The sequence below is a fragment of the Propithecus coquereli genome, unplaced genomic scaffold (assembly GCF_000956105.1).
Source record: "Propithecus coquereli isolate 6110/MARCELLA unplaced genomic scaffold, Pcoq_1.0 Scaffold22, whole genome shotgun sequence".
NCBI lineage: Eukaryota > Metazoa > Chordata > Mammalia > Primates > Indriidae > Propithecus > Propithecus coquereli.
This window is the reverse complement of record NW_012147189.1, coordinates 3,508,730-3,529,203: the sequence shown is the minus strand read 5'-3', so window position 1 is coordinate 3,529,203 and position 20,474 is coordinate 3,508,730. Positions and strand designations below refer to the sequence as shown.

The window sequence follows — 20,474 nt, the reverse complement described above, 5'->3', positions numbered from 1 at the left end:
CCCTATATATTGGGATCTTCCAAAATAACTTAGTCTTTGTATCTCCCAGCCAGTTGCCACTGATGTTCTCTCTTCATCATATTCTTCTCCTTCTCAGGCAGGATAGGAGGAGGGACAGTAAGTTTCTCTGGATAGATGGCTGTGGTGAACATCATTGCATGCCATCTCCAGCTCGTATGTTTCAGTGCCAGCCTCTGGAAAATTAAAAATTGCTTTTCTTCAAAAATCATTGAGATCCTAACTAAGAATACCATCTTTTTAAATAAGATTATTATTGTAATTATTTAAATTCTCATGAACACATGAAAAATTGACCTAGGAAGCTGACATACTGGCAGACATCTAGCTACACATAAGAGATGCTTTCTTGTTGATCTCACTGTTTCTTCTTCTGATAATTTTTTTTAATATACTTAATGAAAACTAAAATTGTGACCCAAATAAATTATCACAGTATTTCCCAGTTCTTTATTTGCTATGATTTTTTTGGCTGATGCCAGATTCATAAATTCTCAGGAAAGGATTTTTCTCACTGTGTATCTTTTACTTTCTTTCCGTATAGTTGATGTCTGTAATTGTGCACTGTTTTTTCTGATCCAGCATCTTTTATTACATGATAGAGAGCCATTGATTACTTGATCTCATCCTTATGTAATAGAAATATCTACATATCACAGTCGCAGATTACCCAGATATGTAACACCAGAAAATACGAAAGCGAGCAGGCTTTCTTGATTTATTAGAATTTTTTCCTTTTCAATAAAGCTAAAGCAATATTATTCATTAGTTAGTTTAGTTTTCTCATCAACCCTGGTGATTGCCAAAGCGTCTCAATCTTATAGAGCCCAAACACAGGCAGGAATGAAAGATCCGAAGAAGTCAACAATAGAAAAGATGAATTTTAATGGAGCATATTTCAAAGGACTTGAAAATATTACAAGGTATTAGAAAATTTAGTATGTAGGGTAAAGGATTGCACAAATGGTTAAAGAACACTTCATCTTGAATCATAAGCATTAAAGAGGAGAGGAGTATCTGGTTGACTAAAGAAAATGCCAACATCAAAAGCATTATGAAAACAGGAGGAATTAATAGTATAGAAATAAAAGTTTCTAAGACATAATAAAGACTTAAAAGTTGGTTAAGGAGAATCAAAATTAAGAGATAATCTTTATCAATTTATCTAGTTTGGGCAAAAACAACAATAAAGAATAAAATAAGTGTAGCCCATTTTTAATGTGGAGGGGAAAGTAAATACAGATAATACCAGTAATGTGTAATTTCCACCAGGCCACGAATTTTTGTCTGTTTTATTTCCTGATATATCACCTGGAATAGTGCCTGAAACATAGTAGTTATTCAGAAAAAAAATTGTTGAATGAAGGAATGAATGCAATGCTTCTTTGCTTTATTTTTTGACCATTATTAAGTGGTGAAATGAACTCATGCTTGTGGCCACATGCATGAAATGTAACACGTGTCTATGACCTATGATATCCGATGATACTAAGAAATAAGAAACAAAGCAAATTTCACAAAACTCTTCCTGAGCAGGTCTGGCTTTACTAAGATCATTTTAATAGCAGGAACTATTGTAACGTGCTGCCATTACACAGCCACAAGCTGCTATTCTTAAGAATTTTTGAGTAGAAGGTGACTATCATAGTGATGACATTTTTTGAAGGAAACAAAGGATGACCCTGGGAACCACAGTTAGTAACTCTCTTATTTATAGCCTTAAAATATACAAGGAAAAATCACAACGAAATCCATGTGTTATTTATCTTGAAAAGTCCAAGTTGCATGAACCAACACAGCATCTTATAAGAACTGGTCCTATAAGAACATTTTCATCTTCATTGATAAAATGTAAAGGAGAAGAGATAGATATAATTTCAACTTTCCAAGGCTTTTTGTTTTCTTCTGTATGATATCCTCATCCATAAATTGGGAAAATGTCATCTAAATCACACACAGATTTTAATGGTAGCTAAAGAAATAATGAAGTAAATGATTTAGTCATTAAATTTCAAAATGCTAGCAAGTCCTGTGTAAAGAGAGTGTCTGAGGTCTGGCCCTTGAAAGATAGGATCAGAACTCAGCATGACCTTGGCACACTGGAAAAGTGGTCAGAAGTCTTGAAGCCAAGGAGAAAAAAAAATAAACTCTCTAAATTCAAAATGTGGAACAGTTGGCAAGAAACAAATCTGGCAAGGGAAAAAAATACAAAATTGAAATAAGTGAAAAGGTAAACATTTACTTTAAAATTCATACAGTGTGTGGATAATTAAAAATATGCATTTGATAAGAGTTTACAACAAAAGGCTTCTTTTTTTTTTTATTTCAGGGTATTATGAGGGTACAAACATTATGGTTACACTTTATGTCTTTGCCTCACCCAAGCGAGGATTAAAGGCATGCCCTTCCCCCCGGAATGCTCCCCGTGTCCTTTAGTTGTGGGTTTCTTTAAGGACTATGTATATTTTTGGACTCCATAGCTATAGGAAAATATAATTGGAAATGATGAGCTGCAAAGATGGGGAAAAATAAAAACTAAAGTAAGGAAAGGATTAAAAGAATCAGTATCAGTACACAATCTTCAAGTGTATAAAATGAGGACATGATCACCAAATGTTGTTCTCTGTGCAGAGGACAGAACAAGAGGAGTGGACATAAAGTATTCTGTGAAGGATTAGCTATAAGTAAGAATTTCCTGAGAGTGAGAGTTGTGAAATATCAAAATAGGTTACTGAGGAAGGTTATGTTGCTCCTTTTCCGGAAGACCTTAAAAATAGGAGAGATGGAATCTTTGTGAAATAATTTGGGTATGGTATTATCTGAAGGAGGGAAAAATGATATGACCTTGCATGGCCCATGCCAATATTAATATCCGGTGTTTCTCCTCTTCACTTGGCTGAATGGAAATACAAATATGTACTTCTAACCAAAAGAAAGGATTTTTTTCTCTGCTCTTTTCTGACACGGCAAAATTTGTCTTTCTCATAAATATCCATTTTAAGGCAAGTGAAATTTCCAAACCCATCCTGAAATTCTCCGTAAAATATTTAGGATGACATTTATAAATGTTTATATGAACTAATTTTTTTCAAAGGAACGTGATAAAGGTGTTTCTACATTCATTGTTTTTCTACTTCATAAGATATAAATGACAAACATTTTTATATAATTTTGAATTTTAGAATCCTTGGGAACATGGACAAATAATGGTTTGGTATGTGAACTAGTTACTTGATGGAAATGTCCACTTTTCTAGTATCTAAGAGTAATGTGCGCTCTCTCCTCTTCTCAGAATGCTTTTATTACTGGACCCACCAACACACATGAGTGATACTGATATAAAAATTACTCCAGAGTTGTCTTCACTTTAAGAGACAGTATTTGCCAACAGGTTCTTTCTTACTGAATTAGAAATCTTAGAGATTTCCTGTTTACCGAAAGCCCTTTTAGAGTGCATGGGATCTAGCAGCGGCCATTTTGAGCTTTCACTTTGCTTTGTCAACTGCCCAGCATCTTAGGTGGAATTCAGTCTTGGATATAACATGCCATTGCTGCCCATACAGTTTTTGCATGACTCTGATGCACTGTTCTCATCAACTAGTACAAAAACATATGTAAATACATTAATGAATATATATAGGTACCACGGTGTTCTGCCTACGAAAGTAGGAGAAAAGTCTGACACATGCTGAAAATAGACACACTATTATTTCCTCACACTCTGTAAGCTCTGCTAGAGCAAGGCTACACAATACAGTGTGAAAAAATAGCAGTGTGAACTTCTGTAATACACCGAAGTGTGTCGTTTTTCTTCAACACTTGTAAATATATTGCCAGTTATGTCAACTGTTTTTATACAATTAATTAGTATATTTTATTAGGTGTCTGTCTTATAAAGCTGATAGCCATGAAATTACTTCTAAAATAATGTATTTAAAGAGGTTGAATTGCACAATTATACTCAGAGCTCTCAAACACGAAGAATTCTGAAGAAGTAGGTAAATGTATAAAGTTCTGAAGTAGAAAGTCCACTGCAAATAGAAGAATTTGTAGTAGGCCATAATTTGAGGAGACGAAGAAGAAAGAGACAGACCATAGAGTGAACGAAGACGAGGAGTAGCAACCAGGGGAGGAGGGAAGAGATCATGATGACCAGGGCGGTCGTACCAGAGTGGATCAGGTCTGGTTTAGAAGCGTAGTCAAAGTACTTTGAAGGAGAGCACGATGATTGCTTCAAACTGTGGGAGCGAGATAGCTGCAATATTCTGGGTAATTCTCATCTTTATCATAAATGCAGTTGACTCTCCTGACCCATTATCAGGAAGACACCTGTTTTACTTTTCCCAGGAGTTGTCAAGAGTATATGCCAATTTGTACATTTACCTGGTTTTTCTTGTGAGCAACCACATGAATTTATAGAAAGTGGAAAAAACAAACAAACAAAAAACGGCTGTTGTTGATCAGCCAGTAAATTCTAATACTAGTGACAAATATCTAACTTCTCTTGTAACCCTCTGCAGGCACAGTAAAGTGAATTCATTGTTGCCATCAAAAATAAGAGAATGTTAGATGTGTTGAAGAACACTGATTTTAAAAGTACTTCGTAAACTCTGCCGAATCCTCCCGAATACCACATATTCTACATAGAATCTTAATTTTTAAGTACTCTTTTGAATATGACTTTGCAGCATGGAGAATATGTGGTTGGAGTACTGAGTCTGGAACTGGATTTATATGGATTCAAATTATAGCTCTAACACTAGCTGTGTGACCACGGGCAAGTTACATAACCTCTCTGTCCTCCAGGCTTCTTTTCTGTAAAATGGAATTATAATAGTGTCTTCCTCATAGGCTGTTGGGGGGATTAGAGTTAATGTATGTAAAGCTTTTAATGCCTTAGAATTTTATAATTCCTAGCTGTTATTTATTTATTAAGCTTAGTGAAAAAAAAACAATTATGTTTATCCAGACAGTTGAACATTGTTGTCAGCTTATTTTTTTCCTTAGGAAAATACCCTTTTGAGAAGCATTCCAACTTCTTTTTATTTTTTACTCCTTTATTAAATTTATAACATTTAAGAACCTGAAAGGGGTCTTAGAAATTGAACCCAGCTCCCTATATATGTCTGAGGAAAATAAGACCGAGTGATATGTAGCTAGTGGGTAGCAGAACCCAACCAGGAGTCTGACTCCAAATAGAGCTTGCTTTCCACTGTGCTCTGTTGCTTTGTGCTTAGTGCTTTGGGCTTTGGGAACAAATCACACTCTCCAATTACTAAATATTTTATTAGTATTTTTACTTTAAATGAACAGCAGTTTTCTGCACTTGTTCTCATGTTTGTACTCTTTTGTAAAGCAAAATGAATAGTTTTCCACTGTTTTATCATTTCTTTAACAATACTGTTACCATCTCCTTATGCCCAGCAATGAGCCGAGTTTTGGTTTGGAGCATTTCTGCAGGGCAGTGCATTCAGCAGTCAGAGAGAGGAAGCCTGTTATTTTCTTTAAAGCTAGAATTTCCCAAAGGATATCCCAGATAAAATTAAAAATATTCCAGATTCTGGCATTCAGCATATGGAAGAATATGAAAAATCCTGGAGCAAAGAAACCAGTTTTCCATTTTTTTTTTTTTTTTTTTTTTATAAACAACTTACTAACATCCTTAGCAACCTGTAATCTTTGGAATCCTCTTTAGGGAATGCTGACATAGGCACTTCGAGATCTCTAAGGGCAGTCATGAGCTGGCCTCCACTCATCACTACTTTCTTTTAGATTCTAGGTTTGGGAGAATCAAGCTAAAATATGGTCATTTTTGTAACTTCTGGTCTATAGTATCATGGTCTTTTTTATAGGGGAAGCACTGTAATACTTTCCATTTAGCATTATCTGCCAAGGATGACTTGAGCTATCCTTGAAAACAGCCCAGGACAGAATGTGTAGACATGCTGAGATAAGGAGCCTCCTGCTAGGCCTGCGGCCTAGAAACTGTCTCGGCTCAGCTCTGGCCACCAAGCCATCCTTGTGCAGCACGCCTGTCCTGGCCCTGCTTGGATTGTATGGAGGAAACATTTTGCTTGTCTGAGAACACCTCTATTCCTAGCTCTTTGACAGTTTCATTTTCCATATCCCCTCAGTTCTAAACATGTGGAAAAGGAGATAAAGAAAGGTGATGAAATGAAAAAATGAAGTGGGGAATGCTACAAGTAGAGAGAAGAAACTCGTATTTCCATGCCTGGTTTACGTGCAGTCATGACTAGGTTTTAGAGGGTGAAATAAATGTACCGCAGAGGTTATTTTACTAGATAGGGAGGTGAGAATGCAGTGTGAAATATTGGTTAGCATTGAAAATAAAATCAAAAATCATACAAATTTTTGCTATAATAAAAATTTGTACATGATTCATTTAGGAAAGATAAAAATGCAGTTTTGACTTTAAATTTTTTTTGGATTTATGATTCTTTTTCAGGGCATTTGTTCAATTGTAAATGAAAATAGATTAGTGTTAATTTAAGCTTCATGGTGAATTATATGACTACCCCTATTTTAAAACTGATAAACTTGTGTTCGCTAAACAGGAAATAGAAAGAAAATGGTTTGGAATAAAGTATCAAATTTATACCACTCCCCCCAGAAAATGGCAGGGAAGGAAGAATTAAAAATGTATATCCTTAATTTCTTAAAGTTTCATTGCATAGGAAATTTTGACCCCTTCCCTTAAAATACTATAGATTTTCCTTGGACATTTCTGTTTCACAACTTTTAAAATGAAAATATGAGCCTGTCACTTTACTCTAATTTTCTGTTTATTAAAAATTATAATCCTTAAATTTTTATTTATTTTCCTCTTAAAAAATACTTATACAGTATTTTGATTTTACAAATAACTAGATAATTCAATTTTTCTATTCAGTACAAGTTGGAAATTAATCTGTTTGGCTTGAGGCTACATAGGTTACTCTCATTAGATGGGGATGTCCAAAGACATATGAAGATTTCCAATACAGTCACTGGGATTTTCAAATATTGCTGAGATCTTAATCAAAGCTCTGCTGATTGCTTGGGAGTTGGGTCCTTTGAGAGAAGAAATAAATCAACCTAACCCAAAGACTAAGTTACATTAGTAATGGTGGAAGATTGTTTATTTCTAAAAGTTTTTTTAAAAAGTGATCTCTCTATAATTCTATATTTTGCACTTGCAGAAATTTTGTGTTACATTTGTTAGATTGTTCGTGGTCCTTCCACATTTAGCATTGCAAAATGAACTTATAATCCAAGAGCTATTTCAACCAATGGTCATTACTGTCATGAAATATCCACATTAAGGGAAGACACACCTTTGGATTCAATTGACACCAATTTAGAAACATTTTGCATTATAGTATATTCTCAGTGCTTCAAAGTATTTATAATTTTTACAAAACTATATAGTACCAAAGTGAGGAAAACAAGTTTATACAATGAATGTATGAAATTGAATTGCATTCAACTGAACTTTTACAAACGAGTGTGGTTCTGTTTTTTATTTGAGCCTCACAACCTCATAATAGAATGGATGTGTTATCATTCTCATTCTATAGAGAAGGAAACTGGAGTTTGGGATACTATGTTTAGGCCAAGTTCTTAACACTGGTGACAGGCAGAATGCTGGAGTATTTACCCTACAAATTATGCCTGACTCCATCATGCTTTACGTCTTTCCTCAGATGTCATCTTCTCAAATAACCCTTCTGTGATAAACTATCCCATAAATGCCCACCTCTGTCCTTCCCTACTTAATCACTCCCTAGCCCATTCTACTATGGTATTTTCTCTCTCTAAAATCATATTTGTGCACTTGTATGTTGCCCCTTTCTCCCTTTAGAACGATGTTAGCTTCATGAACTTCAGGGCCTTCTGTTTTGTTCACGGTAACGTCCCTGGCACCTAGCACTATCCTTGACATCTTTATGTTTTGGCTTATGGTATCCCATGACAGCGATTTAGCCAGGGTTTGATTGCCTGTATTTTCCCACCTAAAGTTTAGTTTAAAATCTGCAATCGGAACACACCAAATATGTTACATGTAGTTTGTCTGCTCCAAAGCTGTGGCAAGTAGCCTGGACTGCATCCTGTTAGAGGATCTGTCGTCCATGTGTGTGCCTTAATCTCATTTCTGACATTTAACTGTCACCATTCCTGACCTGCACCCTGACAAAAGTTCTGAAGTGTTAAAACCGTGTGTTACACAGCCCCAGCATGTTTTACAGTGAGCAGGGCAGTCATGGAGAGGCCTCTTGTCCTGGAGTTTTGCACAGATAAAGGGAGGATATAGTTTTGAGAGGAATGCTATAACTACAAAGTGCATCCTGAAGGCCATTTAGCTCACAATGAAGGTCTGTGTTTTAAAATAGCACTATAACAAAGTAACTACAGAGTTTTGGCAAGGGCTTCACCTATTTATAGAACTAAGTGAGCCATAGTAAATAGTGCCACAGTACCCAGTTCTCCCTTGCCATAACCCCAAACTTACAAGAAGCACTATAATTATATTTTTCTACTTAAAAAAAAAAAATCATAGTAGCCATTATCAGTTTAACCATACGGAAGCTCAGGCTGAGATTTCTTTTTTAAATGCACAGTTTTGATTTTCAACAGCTGCACTGGGTCTTTAATCATATATTATCTTTATGAAGCCTTTTTCTAACATATGTTAATTGGCTGTTTTCTGTGACAAATTATGAGCTCTTACTTTGATGAGGTTCAATTGCAATCATGTTGGAGTTGAGTACGTAGAGTTTCCACCCCTGCTGGCTCCTCAAACCACTACAAACATCCGCACGTCACTACAGTGCTGAGTAATGGCAGGATTTGGGCTGGCTGATTTCTGTACAGATTTTTTTTTTTCCACAGGATATTTTCAGCTTCTTTGTACTAAATCTGTTACAGGGTTTGGCCTTTTTAGCAGAAGCATGCTCTAAAATTAACATCACATCTTATTGGAGATTACTATAATACAGTGAGAAATATTTCATAATTCAACACCCCAGCGTCTGTTTTATTGTACTAAAATTTTAGTACATTTATTACACATCTTTTAAAGTGAGTCACTTGTGAGGTTAATAAGTGTTTTCTAGATCTTTGGCATTTTGTAACAAATATCTGGAAGTTTCCTCTTTCGAGGGGAATTAACAGTTACTTATTGAGTAGATGATCAGATATATATTTAGCAATCATAACGAAAATGCACATACTGTTTTTTTCTAGGTGTTGCTAAATATATCAGTATGTTATTGTATTTTCCTTTTTCTTTGCAGTTACATCGGTTGGTCAAGTCATAAAAACAATTACGTGTTCCATCAAGGTTAATGTCCTTTAAGATGCATAGCATCCATTCCGGTTCTCTATCCTAATGTCAGTTTTTAATGTATGATTAGGATGAACAGATATGTTCTAATCCATCTGCTCTGAGAGCTGTGACAGATAGCCTACATCAAATACCAACAGATGATCAGTGATAGCTATAATTAGAATAGATATAAAAATACAGTGCATTTGTTTATATTCACGGGAAAGTAGTCAGGGTAATTGATCAAGGCCTTCAGAACCTGAGTCAAACACCAGTCATATTGGGATTAATGTAACTATGTTTCTGCCTTGACATCTAAGGAGGAGGACTCTAGGTAAACTGCAGTTCTCCAAAAGCCAAAGCTAGGGTCAAATTTCCATACAGGTATTAGAGTTTAGAATAAGATGAGCCAGATGTGAATAGGAGCTACTCCTCCTCATGAGGCTGTTTTTAATCAGTCATTTCCCTGGAGTAGCACACAATCAATGAGCTCTAAATCCTGAGGCTACCTGCACTCATAGGAAGGCCTGGGAACATCATTACAGAACTTACAATTGAGCATATGTGAAAAAATTAGAGCAGAAATTAAGGGTAAGAAAGGTTAACTTAAGAAGTCTTACTTTAGTACTGATTTTTTCGGAGGAGGTAAAGAGATAATTTCAAATATAAAAAAAAAGGAATATTAAACCCAACTTCTAAATGTAGCTATTACTTGATTAAAAGATTATACACACGCTGAATGAAAAGTTATTATTGGTTTATGTTAGCCAGAACTATTTAAACCTGTGTATTCCTTGAGCATGTATGCATGGGTCAATTTCAGCATCAGTAAATAAATGTAAAGACTCTTTTCCACTGGTACCACTGCAGCGAGAGAGGATGGCTTCAGAAGTCCTATGTGATGCTTCAGTGTAACTGTGAAGTCAGGTGATGCACTGTGTCTTGAGCTAATGTACACAAGGAAATTTAGTTCCACTTGATAAGACACATGCTTAATTGGCTTTAAGAAAATAAACCAAGGTAAAGAACGACGTGTAAATGAAACAGAGAACTTGGCACTTGACTATATGGAAGCCTGTGAGCCATGTGGCTTAATTGGGGCCAGTTGGGATCATTTAATGATTGCTGTCAGAAGATCAGATTTAATTCTCCTTATAAGAAGACCACAGTGGGATAGAGTTAAACAAATTGTCATCAGAGGTTTCAGACGAACAAAGCCTTAATTAGGTTGATTAGGATGCTATAAAAGAGATGAAGAGAAATAGAAAAATTGATGAATCACTGGATTCCATGTTAGCCACATATAATAGCAATATCCTATATATTTTGAGAGATATTGTAGCATTTGGAATATCCCATATATTAGCCTGTAATGTTTTTATGTAAACTTTCTAAATGTATAAAATTTAACTAGAGATAAAAATAAATGACATTCAATTTAAATAGGAGATCATTTATCAAGCGTTTTCTCCTTAATGTACAACAAAAATATTGGCCAGAATACAATAGTATTTCTTCCCATTTTAAGGTCATATTTAAATGTTAAATAAATTGGGAAAGTAAATAATGACAGAAGCAGATTATTTTCAAGGACATAATTTTCAGCCACTTAACATAATATTTGAGTACAGAGTAAAACAAAGCCTTTAGTTAGAATGTCCTTTTAGCTATTCATATCACAATCTTAATAATATTGTGATTGTTTACTGGTGGTAATACTCAGAACTACTCGGGTCTCTTAAAATGTACTCTTAACTGTTTTATCTGTACATTTCGAAAGACCAAAATGTGTTTTTTCCATGTGCTGTGCACACACCCATACACAAATTATCAGTAAGACTGAAAAAAAATGTGTTCAACACCTACAGGCTTATGAGAAAAAACATTTTTAGAACACTTCCATTTTGATAATGAAATATAATTTATTAAAGATTAAGAAAATAATGATCATAAATTTTTCCTAACAGGATCATGAAATGCCTGGGAATTCAGATTTTTGTCATAATATGATGAAAATGTATAATAGCAACATCTCCCAGTGCAAGCCTCGCTTGCCTTGGAGGCTGACAATCTCGTTTCACTGATGTTGATGTTGTATAGTGCTTAACTTGCTTTGTTCAATAACAGCAACAAAAATCCAGCTGCATGTGCGTATTGAGAGGTTACAGCTGGGGAACAGAATACAATCTGTGATGCTAAATAGTAGCTCTTGCTTTGTGATGAAGACAGGACAAGCTTTACCTTGGGCTAAGCCCTGCCATATCACTGCGTGGCCTTTGAAAGAAAACGTGGTGGCTGCACTGTTGTGAAAAATTAGGAAAACAAAGGCATGGTAAAACACTGAATTAATTACTTAATGTGACGTGGAAAGACTACAAACCATGGTGGGGTTGAATAGCACGAGGCTCTTGACGTATTTAGACCATTTGGAGTTTATTTTGGCATGGGAATGGAGATTACTGTTTTAGCTGCAGTGTGAAAAAAATGTCCAAGACAAAATATACCCTGGATAACTATGACAGGGAAGCTGTGCTTGCCTCGTGTTTATTAAATTTGTTTATAATGCAATACGGTTGTTTAAAGGTATGTGTCTCCTAAATTCTGGAACTGTGTAAATAAAATGATTTATGTCAGTGATAATGGCAGGTTAGGCCCACTTATTAAATTAATTGCAGGGGTTTTCAAAACGAGTTCCTTTTTAGCCTTATTATATTTCTGACATACATTTCATCTCCTTTTGTCCTTGGGGAAAGATATTAAAGTAGGACTAGAAGCATTAATGTAGAGTTTTCAGCAGCCATGGTCATTGGGAAAATTGATATATTTCCCTAGTTATTTCTACTTTTGCAGCCTGAAGCTCTTCCATAGCTGATACTTAAGAGAAACTTCTTAATTTTCCTAACGCTGTAAATTTTTTCTTCCTATAGTGATGTTGCAGTATAAATGAAGCGTAATCTGTTAAAAGTTGCTAGTCAGCTTTGTAAAGCAAGGTCTTCATGGTATATGGAAGGACTCCACTGTTCACTTGATAGCATTACTAAATGGTAAGGTTTCCACTTTAGGCCTCAAAACTGAAGCAATCTTACAAGCAGTAGGCCATGTTCCCTGTACTGCTATGTATCCAGCATTCACATGTAGTATCACATTTAATGATCGTAACCATCCTGCAAATGAAAAAGTCTTTTCCCAATTTTGGGTAGGGCAAGGAAACAGCAGTTCCAAGGGATTAAATAATCATTCTGTCATTGCACAACTACTAAGTACCAAACTAGAGTTCAAACTCTGAGCTTCCTGACTCCAAAATCCATTCAGCTTCTACTTCTCAGTATAAAATATTCAAATTCCACATATGAGATGCTATATAAATATGGTGGAGGATTAAGTGAGGTTATCAGTCTGCTTCTGTGTGAGTAAAAATAGGAAAATATTTTTAGTAGTAGTCATTAATAAGAGCAAGTGAAGAAAATACCTCGGCTGAGAAATATAAATCTTAATAAATTAATTCAGTGAATTGACTAATAGTTATTGCCTCCTCCTGTATGTCTGGCACTGGGATAGATACTGGGACTACAAGGGTGAAACAAAACAGACGTGGCTGACAGATATTGAGGAAGACAGGCAAACATATAATTTCAGCAGTGGCAAGTGCTACACAGGAGAAGGTGGTGCTGTGAGACCTTATGATCGGGGAATTTGATGTGATCAGGAGGGAATGGAGTGCTTCCTGAGGAGGTGAAACTGAAGCTGAAACAGAGCAGAGAAGAAGTTGAGGAGACACAGAAGGGAAGGAGGAACATTCCAGGCAGAAGGAATTGCATATGCAAAGGCCCTGTGGTAGGAAGGAGCATGGCAGGGTGTGAGGAACTGAAAAAGATAGTCAATGTTATTTATTATTTGTATGTGTGATATTATGTTACTGAGACTTGAGGATGACTCAAAATTCATCATATTGATACTAAATTGGAATAAATTGGGAAAGTAAATTGTGTTTGCCATGATGGTATTTATCAAGTGGGAAGAAAATGCTGTTCTTTTAGTACCCTTAGAGAGATGAGTCTTGGCTATGTGACTTTGAAATGAACTCAGATTACACTCATAGCTAGGGTAATATAACATTATATAAAATATATGGTAAGCTTAAAGAGAAATGGAGTGAATTTTTTAGCCAAGGCAATATTTCTCAACTTATAAGACATCACACAGTCGAGTACCAATAAGAGCAATAGTTTGGTTATATCTTTTGAAGTTCAGAATAGCTCTTAATGGAAAAAAGTAAAAGTTCTGCTTGTTCCTTTTAACCAAAATTTCAAACAAATCACAAAGTATTATAGAAAGTTAAATGTGTCTAGATGCAACATAATGAGCAAGATTTTCCACTTAAAATGATAACAAATTACTTAACTGTTTGAATTAGTAATAACCAGATTTGTAGCAACTAGGCTTAGGATCATTTTTGCCCCTTACTAACTATCCAGTTTGTATTTATTTAACAGTATTACTTCTTCCTGTATGATATACTGTGCTCAATTTTCAGCCTTGAGTTTTTACAAAACATCATATGAGGATGCTAGTGTTAGTGAAAATATAAGTCAATGAAAAAGTTATTTGTTAATATGAATAAAAGAAAACTAGAATTTTTTCTCTGCAAATTGACATCACATATTTTAGTGTTTTATCATTATTCATAGGCTGTTTTTATTTAAGTGACTAGTGCATTGTACTTACTGTAGCAAAATACATGCTTTGCGAAGATAAGTTTAGCAGAAGAGAATTAATTTCTTCCCACATCTTTTAATGTGGCATGGCAGTCTCACTCTAAGATCAAAACACATAACTGAAGGTTATGTTTAACTTCTAAATCAAAGTGTTGTGGGAAGATGATTGAAATCTGATGATGACTCAGATCCACTTGATATGTGGTTTTCTTCCTACAGAAACCTTATGGTAGAATGCCATTTCCATGTTAGAAAGAACCTAATAGCGATGAGATTAAATAGTTTTACTATAGACTGAAAGTTTGTTATTTGCTTTGATTCCTAGTTTGAATTTTTTTGAAAGAATCTCGAGAGCCACGATAACATAAGAATCTTTTCCCCTTCAGTATATCTTTTTTTTTTTTTTTATGTGAGGGCAAGCAAGTAATCAGTGTATTTTACCAACAAGCATTGATTTTTTTGACAATTTTCAGGATTCTGTTTTTTACCAAAAGTTATAATTTATCCATTTAGCTCTTTGCTTGTGTAGAATTCTTCGTTTGCTTCCATGGGTAAATTTGAATTATACAGCTGCATTAACTGTGTAAGATGATTTTTGTAAGGCATGGTAAAACAGTAATCGAAATATATTTGCCACTCGACCAAAGTAAACTTATGTTTGATTTCTTATTTTTATTTCTTGAAGCGATCATAATAAACCTAGAGCTGAAATGGATTTTTCTCAGGTGTCTGAAAGATGGAAATTCAAAATCACGTCCTAGGTCCGAATTTCTCTCATTGTCCCTTATCTGAACCTCTCCAAGGCCTCTGTGTGTGGGGTGTACAGCACAGCACACTCAGACGGTTCTACTGAGAGAAGGAAGTGGAGAGTTTTGGTTCCCATTTTACACTTCTGGAACAGTTTAGGGAAGGAAGCACCTTTACACCTTTTATTGTTCGTGGTTGCTGACATCACATCCTTCCCTGACCAGTCTGTGTGCGTGTTTCCTGCCATTCTGTCAAGATTCTTCTGTGTTAACTGGGAGGGATTTGTAGGAGGGAGGGAGGGAGGCAGGAGGGGAAGGAGGGGGAGGTGTGTGCCATTCAAGGGAACTTGTTTGTAAATGTGAGAGAGCCGGGTGGGAGGACGATCTTTAGCATCTGTCCAGAAGAAATTCCTCTCCACTTGGGTCTCAGACCACTTTGCCTTCATCTGTCTGCTTGTGCCAAACTCAAAGTGAACAGAAGCCTGCCATAATGAAGTTCCCCTTTTTAGTAAGCAGCCTCATTTTATTTTTCTTTTATTTAGGTTGGCAAAAAAAAAAAAAAAGCAAAAGACTGTAACTCTATAGAGTGTAACTATAGTAGAGCATTTCTTTTTCTTTTTTTAAAATTACTGATTGTTTATATATAACTCTGTCATTTTCCAAAAATGCTTCTTTCATGTGGAAAAAAGTAGCGGCAAGGCTGCTGGAATTATTTTAAGCTTATGGTTGATTGTACATAATGAAAGTTCTCAGCATAAATTGAAATTCTACTACATGTAGTTTAGCTATTATATTCTTTTTTTCATATACATACAAAACAATTTTACAGATTACTTAAGTTATATAATCTCTTTTTCCACCTCTCTAGGCCTCCTGCAAATTAATACTTGAAACTGATCTTACAGTATAGTTCTTGCAAAAAAGTCAGCTTAGGCAGATAGTTATGCTGAGAAAACAACTTGTAAGATATTGTTGACCTTCTTAATTCTTTGAATCTTTACTGACAGCCTTGAAATGTAGTGACCCCTAATCAAATGTTCTAAGCCACGTGTTTCATGACACATTTTACTTCATGAACAGTTACTTGGTCTCATCATCATCACCGATTACTCTGCATGTATGTAATTCATACCAAATTTTGCATTTTAGAAATGTTCAGAAGGCAATACCTCAAGAAATATTTGTTTATACTGGAAAAAGCCAATTTAATTCTATTGAAATCTAAACTTGCTTCTCTCTACACTGTTTTGCATATTTCAAAAAGAAAAATATATTCAGAGGCATTTTTATCAACCATTTTATAGATGTGTACCTACACATACACATATACACACACATACATACATTCTCTTTGGCGAAGTATTTTCCATCGTGTTTTAAGAATTAAAAGTCCTTGCTCTGCTCTTTTTAAAAATCGTCTCATTTCAAAGTTGTGAAATGTGGGGTGGTGATACGGAGGAACTCTTCTAAGTTTGGTTCATCAGGAACTCTCTCCGTCTTTCTGGGGAGACTTTTCCCCAGGGATGTTTCTCTGTTTGGTTATTTATATTTTGAAATCAGGATCTGTAGACATTCTCCTCTCCTCTGCCTTGTCACCACACTCTAATCTGTTCACCCTGACCTTCCACCTTAAAGTGAATAAGCGCTTAGGCAGGCATAGTCCTGTAAGCCGATAGTGCCACCGGCCTCAGCTAAACGAAAGGAAAGAAAATTGTCCTATATGCATTTGCTGTGGATTCATGGGGTTTTTCTGTGATAGAGAAAACCTGTTTGTCTCTTTGGGATCTTGCACTTGCATGGAAATACCATTCTAATGTGCTGCTTGCTTCTAAGGTAAGACTATAGGAAACACAGGAAAGTTGCCCAGTTGAGTGAGACTTAAAACTGTTTCTAAAAATAGATGAACAGTGTTTGGCAACATCGAATACATGATGCAATTGTGCTTTGTGGGGTTTTCATATTTTAATGTGATTCTAATATCTTATAGCTGATTTTCTAATGTGTATTGTCAAATGTGTTATTTCTGTAACTCTTTAAAACTTTTGAAGTACTTCCAACATTTAAAAATACAGCTGGAGTAATGGATTATGATAAGCACTGTGTGGTCAGGATGGTACTCAGCATATATATTCTGAGAGGCAGAACTGAGCTGCAGTTCGGTAGAAAGATGTTGGGCAAAAGAGAATGGATAGTCTTAGTATTTAAGCAGCACTTAATCCACCAGAACTAATTATATCATAATACCTTCTGCAATTAGATAATCACTGAAAACTTAAATTAAAAAAAATTTACTCAAGGTGATAAAGAATTTAGAAATTAAATTAAAGAAATCCAAAGACAGCTAATGATCAGACCAAGTGTATAACGGCCTTCCTGTTCCAAGAACTTTGAATTGGAGCCAAATAATCTATTAAATAGCCAGGACATTGGCTGAGCATTACATAATACATGTGAGAATTTATCAGGTCCGTTGTCAGACACCAACTAAAATAAACAGGGAAATTCTGAGCAGTGTGTAAAGTAGTCGCCTTTATTGACATAAGATGGGATAGAACAATTGAAGCTGTTGCTTGCAAATGAAGGAACTATTGCAGAATGCTTTCTTGTTAACTTTCACATTTCAAATATTTCAGATATAATTTAAAACAAAGTAAAATATATACTTATAATATTCTGGGTTCCTTGGGCATGTTATTGATGGTCATTTCTTTCATTTTAATTCATGACCTAGAGATCTCCAGTAAATAATATCGAGCTTCTATAATTTTGTATCTTACTTCCCAAAGAGATATGATATGTCTTTTTTAAATACTTAAATTTAGAGGCTGGTGATTATTGTAAAAAACATAGTAATGAATGCAATAATAATCTCAATTTTTGCACTATTTCTTTTCTATCAGTAATTATCTTTTTTGATTCTTATATTCAGATATAGTTTAGGGACTTTCAAAAGGAGAAGATCTCACTACTGATAGATGCTTGGAATGTAAGATTAAATATCCCGTATTGTTTTTACAATGTTCTCATAGCAGTGATTTTTTAAAAAGTAACATTAAAGGACTTAGATTTAAATTAGTTGACATTTACATATATCAAATAGCACTTTCATAATCGTCCATCCTATTTGCATAACGAGGGACATTATCACCTCTGCTGTCAAAACAGGAGATTGTTTTCCCTTCAGAAATGAATTAGCTGCCCTACTTAGCATACACAGGTACATAAAGGTTCATTAACTCTCTGATTTAGGTAATTTTTCATAACAGAAGGGTGAAATTGTCACCTAATTTCATTAAAAAATATTAAGAAAATTTTACAAAAAATGTATTTCAAGTGTTGAGCATTAAAGCATAGTTTTTGTCATTTCATTGACTTGTTATATTACTTATAAGATTATTTTAATTATAAAAATAAACCATTGCTACTTGATACGCTCCAGCCTGTGATATACCATGTACTTTTAATAAATAGTTATTTTCATTCAATAAAGAGTTACTTTCAGTCAGTTAAAAACTATTCTAATTTTTCTTGATAAAATTAGACTATGATATAGTTCTTATGAAACTGGCTGGCTGTTAGAGTGAAATTTGATTTGTCTTTTTTGTTCAGCAGGAACGAATGCAGGAATTTGGGAACTGAGCCGTGCAAGTGCTGAAGAAGGAGATTTGTTTGGAGGAAAAGGAAAGAGAAAGAAAAGGAAGGAAAAAATACATAATTTCAGGGACGAGAGAGAGAAGAAAAACGGGGACTATGGGGAGAAAAAAGATTCAGATTACGAGGATTATGGATGAACGTAACAGACAGGTGAGTGGGGTAAACTTTTCTTTGTGTCATTATTTACATAGACTATTTATTACATTTTCCTCAGGTATATTAAGGGCATTGAAAACATTTTGAACCTGTAAACATCCATTAAGAGAAGTTTTGGTGAATTAAATGTGGCCAGTTTAAGTGCTAATAGTCTCTTACATGTAAAGGTGGGGCGGGGGGATCACCTTATCTATTAGAAATATAGTTTAATGCACATTCATGATTATTCACTTTTTACTTCAACATGAATTTTAAATGGGAGCTGTACTTGTGTGACATGAATAGCTTGATAATTAGGAGTTAATAAGCATAACATTGCTACATTGCATGCATCATCAAACAGAGATACTCTTATATTCGTGGGAACTAGACCTTTTGTGGTCATTCATTTAAAGGTTTGTAATAAAGGCTAAATATCCTGTATAAAAATGGCTTGCATCCTATTTACAGTAAAAAAACTTCGAAATACATCCAAAACATTTTAACGTTGTGCTGACAACAAAGAAAACACCCACACAAGATACTAATAACTTAAAATATATAGACAAGATCTATCAGTTAATTCATACCATTTTCTTTAAATTCTGAATTTTATAAACATACAGGCAGATGGTGTTGCAATTTTTTTCTAGAACTCCAACGATAATGTCTGTGTGATACAATTAATCTATTCTGAAGACTTTACACATCCAAATGCTCAATTCAGCATTAAAGATTTGTATATCATGAATGCCTGCAATTTGACTCTTATTTTTCTTCACGCTTCTGGAGAGCGGATTTAATTAGGCTATGTAAGGATAGCTGCGTGGTTTGTACACATCCTAATGTGAAACATCAAATAATAGTCCCTGGGTGAAATTACAGTGCTGCTGGGTCCCAACCACTGCATATGGGTAATGGAACCCACAGAATAGGCACTCCTTGGCTGTGGGAGGGAAGAGTGTTTTGCCTGTTGCGCAGTAACACGGGAGGCTAGAAGGACAGCCTTGGGGCAGCCCACCAGCCTGTGATTTCCCCCATAATAAAGACACTCATCTTCCTTACTGTTCCTATTTACTTTTTTGGACCTACAAGTGAGATCATATCTGATTCATTCTTTAAAAATTTAATATTGTTGCATGTGTAAATTATAATGAATGGATATTGTTATTTATGCCATCAAAGCCAGTATGCCATTAGGCAGTAGAGAAATGTTTAGGTTTTCAAGTTTATACTCCTTTAAGTTATTATATGTTTTAAGGCACACATGACTTGAACTATTCTGGGCTGAATATTGCGCTAAAATAGGAATGATGCTAAGATTTATGATGGATTCCTTCAGTGTTCCCATACACATTTTTATTGTTGTGAATCAGCCCAAAAAGCAATAATTTTGTCAAGATAAAACTACTGTTTTTAACCGGCTTATAGCTTGAAACTAAGACTGAAATATGGAATATCAGGTACCACTCCACTGACTGTTTAGACTTGTTATGTGGACTAGAACCTGTTCCGGGTACAGTCAAAAATTATGTGAATTAATATTTCCACTTCATTAATAATATCAGGTAATTTTTAGGTTCACAGGATTCATTGTATCTTCCCTTTGCTTACAAAGATAAAAGAAAAATATTGCAGGTTGAATTCATGAGCTTTCATAATGCTTTATAAAGGAACATGAAACTCACACAGGGATACAAGAATTTTAACACCATACTTTTGAGCTAATGATTGAACATCTTTTCTTAATTTAAATGTAGTTGCATCCACAATTGCTATTCTCACCGATGTTAGAAGTCATCATAACTTAGAAGAAGAAAAATTATTCAAATTCAGCTTCATTTGACTTGTTTTTATTCTAAAGATGGATTTTTTATTTTA

The 20,474-nt window shown here is 34.8% G+C and overlaps 1 protein-coding gene across 4 annotated transcripts in view; it reads left to right on the top strand.

Moving 5' to 3' along the window:
- The window catches only part of MEF2C (myocyte enhancer factor 2C), a 175,349-nt gene that overhangs the window by 64,671 nt on the left and 90,204 nt on the right, over positions 1–20,474 (top strand). For 3 of the 4 annotated variants that reach the window (XM_012644768.1, XM_012644765.1, XM_012644766.1), the window contains one exon: positions 18,414–18,608. In XM_012644768.1, coding sequence (XP_012500222.1) covers positions 18,555–18,608 — 54 coding nt within the window. In that variant the 5' untranslated portion in view covers positions 18,414–18,554. The remainder of the gene's footprint in view (positions 1–18,413; positions 18,609–20,474) is intronic. The other variant, XM_012644767.1, reaches the window with a different exon arrangement.